The 3,253-nt window shown below is 38.0% G+C and overlaps 1 protein-coding gene across 1 annotated transcript in view; it reads right to left on the minus strand.

Moving 5' to 3' along the window:
* JAG2 (jagged 2) overlaps positions 1–3,253 on the minus strand; it is an 84,604-nt gene that overhangs the window by 5,075 nt on the left and 76,276 nt on the right. Inside the window, exons 22-25 of the mRNA XM_026088637.1 lie at positions 3,030–3,143; positions 2,741–2,856; positions 731–976; positions 133–264 (exon numbers count right to left, since the gene is read on the minus strand). Of these exons, the coding sequence (XP_025944422.1) occupies positions 133–264; positions 731–976; positions 2,741–2,856; positions 3,030–3,143 (608 nt within the window). The remainder of the gene's footprint in view (positions 1–132; positions 265–730; positions 977–2,740; positions 2,857–3,029; positions 3,144–3,253) is intronic.

The following is a 3,253-nucleotide window of genomic DNA, read 5'->3' on the forward strand; positions in this document are numbered from 1 at the left end:
CACTTCACAGTCAGAATGAAGGACAGATTACAGTATCTACATTAAAGTGAAACAGTTTTAAACAACCTCTTCCCATGCTCAAAGTAATGGGAAACATTTTCCTGTATATATTAGTACAAATTTCATACTTACAATAGCAACTTCCACTGCATTCTCTGTGGAGTATGATAGATCACATAATATTATCAAAGTTCTGTCCCTAGAAACAATTCTAGTAGCTGGTAAATAGCGAATTTCAGAGCAAATATTTTCAGTTGTAGTGCCCTGTTAGAAGCAAGGGAAATTGCATGACTTTARTTTAAGTCAAAAATAGTATCTAAAAGCACACAGCTTTAGAATTTTTGCAGCTACTGAGACCTGATGAAGAGCGCAAAGAGGGCAGGAAGAGGGCAAAAAAAATGAGAAACAAGGTTTTGGAATCAAGTGGGAGGGAGTGGGTTTGAACAACTATACTAGCACAGTTCAAGAGCATCTTGACCTGATCTTGAACAGTTAGAAATAATTCAGTTAATAAATACAAGATTTGAAAAAAACATAATATTCAACACAAATCTTAATTTTGCCTTGCCTTTTAGACATAGGGCAACTTATAGCAGCAGAAATTTAATTACTGGACTTTCAAGTTGCTGACACAACAAAGTCACTGTTAGAAGTATTAATCTTCCATGCCCTGACATGGAATATAGCCCTACATATATTGCCATACTTCATTATTAATTTCTGTTCTCACCTGGGGAACTTTGTCTCCATTAAAAATTAAAGTAATTCTAGCACAATCATTGTCCAAGTATCCAGAATTAGGCAGACACTTGATATTGGCAGGCAGAGGTTCAGAGGCACTGCATTCTCCCCAGTCAGTGCATGGTGGCTGAAAACATTTCATATACTTCTCCTGGCATTCTTGACCCATGGGACACCGGTTATTTGCATTATCCCAGTGTTTTTGTAACAGACAAGGTTTCTTCCCACACCACACCTAGAAATTAAAGAACAGAATATTGTTACAGTTAATTGTTTTTATGCATCAAATCAAAACAAGCAATTCACATAAGAGATTCATGATCAACTTACTGCAAAAAAACACACATTTCTGCAGTGCTGTCACTTTAGTAGCAGGAGTTGCTCTTTTACAAAATGAGGACATTTGCGTTGACAGAAAAGTAAACTGAGCACAGATTACTCGAGACACTGGTGACAGGAGATACCGCCTGAAGGGCTTACAGATTTCATCCCACCTAACTTTGAGCTATAAAGTTCAAACATCTATTTTAAGATAGTCATTTAGGCTTCTTTTATAAGCTAAAAAGAGAAACACCTCCACARTGATTCACATCGCTTAGATATTTATACTGAGATGTGCTAAAGCTCCTTGCCACAGAGTGCCAAGGATGTTAAGAGTGACACATAGGTGATAAGCACTGTCACCTCAACCACACTTGCTTCCAAAAGAAAACAGTATACCAATACCCCCAGGTTACTGAGGTACCGCAGGCTTCCAAACACAGCTCCATTTTATGATGCACCTCTGTAGATTCTATATACAGACATTAAAGTTTAGGAAAATATGGATTTCTTAAAGCACCATTGCCAGTAAGAAAGCATATTTTTTCTGTTATGTACCAAGCCAAACACCATACACTCTAATAAGCTATATTTACAGCACCGCTTCTGATGACCTCAGAGCTGCATGTTGCCCTCCTGCACACATCCCTAGTCCCCCCCCCTTTACAATCAAAAGTTCTAAATTTCTGAGAATCTAGCTACCATCATGTTCTGTTTGAAAAAAACATGAAGGCATCTCAAACTTCAAATTCATGACACTATAAAGAACCTAAAAATAGCGTATCTAAGTGCAAGATTTAGTTCTTTCTTTGCCTACAGGACACACCTAGGTAAACAAAGTGCCACGAAGGTTGGATGGACAGTGAGATCCAGAGGTTTTTAAATTCGTGCTTCCAATGAGGCATGTAGCAGACTACAGGGTGGGACAATGTTGTAAGTTATTAGTGCTCATCTGGAACCACTCACACCCCTACAACTTGTGAGCAGAAGTGATTTTGTCTCTTTCCAGCTGTGACATTAAGCTGCACAGGTGCCACAAATACACTAAGAAATGCTACATACAAAARCCTCATCACAGCAGGGACTGAAAGGCTTCAAATACAATACACTAGCTTATTCAAGTTGCACTTACACTAGTCTTATGTTTTATAAATCACAACCACCAGTACATATTCCATATTGCACATACAGAGGTTGTAATTTGTCAATTCATAAACCTACTGAAAGACAATACAAAAAGGCATGTATTATCAACTGAATAAAAAGTATTTTCTTCCTACATGTCCTTTTCCTTGGAATTAGTGTTCCACAGAATTAGAAGCCCTAAAACTGTTCGTAAAATTGTTAGAATGATTTATTTATCCTTTCAAKAATTATTCCTCCATTCCAATTCATATTTACTTTTCTGCCAAAAGTGCCTCTCTGCCTCTAGACAGCTTGTTCTAGAAGGTAGAGAGAGGAACATTAGCTTACAATTATAAAGACAATTCTGCAAGCATTTTTGCAGGAAGTCACTGGATTTTTTTTTTTTTTTTTTTTTTAAAAAATCAAACAAAGGCAGTTTAGGGGTGACCTATGCAAAAACAGAGAAGGAGCAGAAACAAAGAAACTTGTGCATGAAGAACCGCTAGTACATTTCAGATAGAAGCATTTAAGAAAAATTGGTCAAAATGCCTACCCTGGTGCAGTCAATACGGCCATCCAAACAGTGGCAGTTGTTGCATTCTTGATCCCACCTGCTGCCATGAGGAAAGGTTATTCCCTTAAGCCAGCAAGGCTTTCCAATTCCAATCACTAAGGAAAAAAACACATGCAGACACTTCACCTTCTGGAGTTACTGAAGCTACACAAACTTAGAAGACTACAGCTTACTGCTCCTTACACAGACTACTGTATATCAGCTCTATACTGGCTACACCGTACCCAATTGTTTTTTGGGTAAAGGTTGATAGGAAATACAGAAATACCTTCTTGGCACCTAGGACCAACTCTTCCAGGGGGACAAGTGCAGCGGTATCCATTTATTTCATCTATACAAGTGGCACCATATCCACAAGGGGAAGACTGGCATTCATCAATATCTAGACAGGAAATAGGTTAAACTCAATGGCAAAGATATAGAACATTGTTTGTACTTAGACATTTACTGAGATGTAATCTGGCAATACTTGCTTTCCTGACATGCAAGAGT

The sequence above is a fragment of the Apteryx rowi genome, unplaced genomic scaffold, assembly GCF_003343035.1.
Source record: "Apteryx rowi isolate R43461 unplaced genomic scaffold, aptRow1 scaffold_78, whole genome shotgun sequence".
Lineage (NCBI taxonomy): Eukaryota > Metazoa > Chordata > Aves > Apterygiformes > Apterygidae > Apteryx > Apteryx rowi.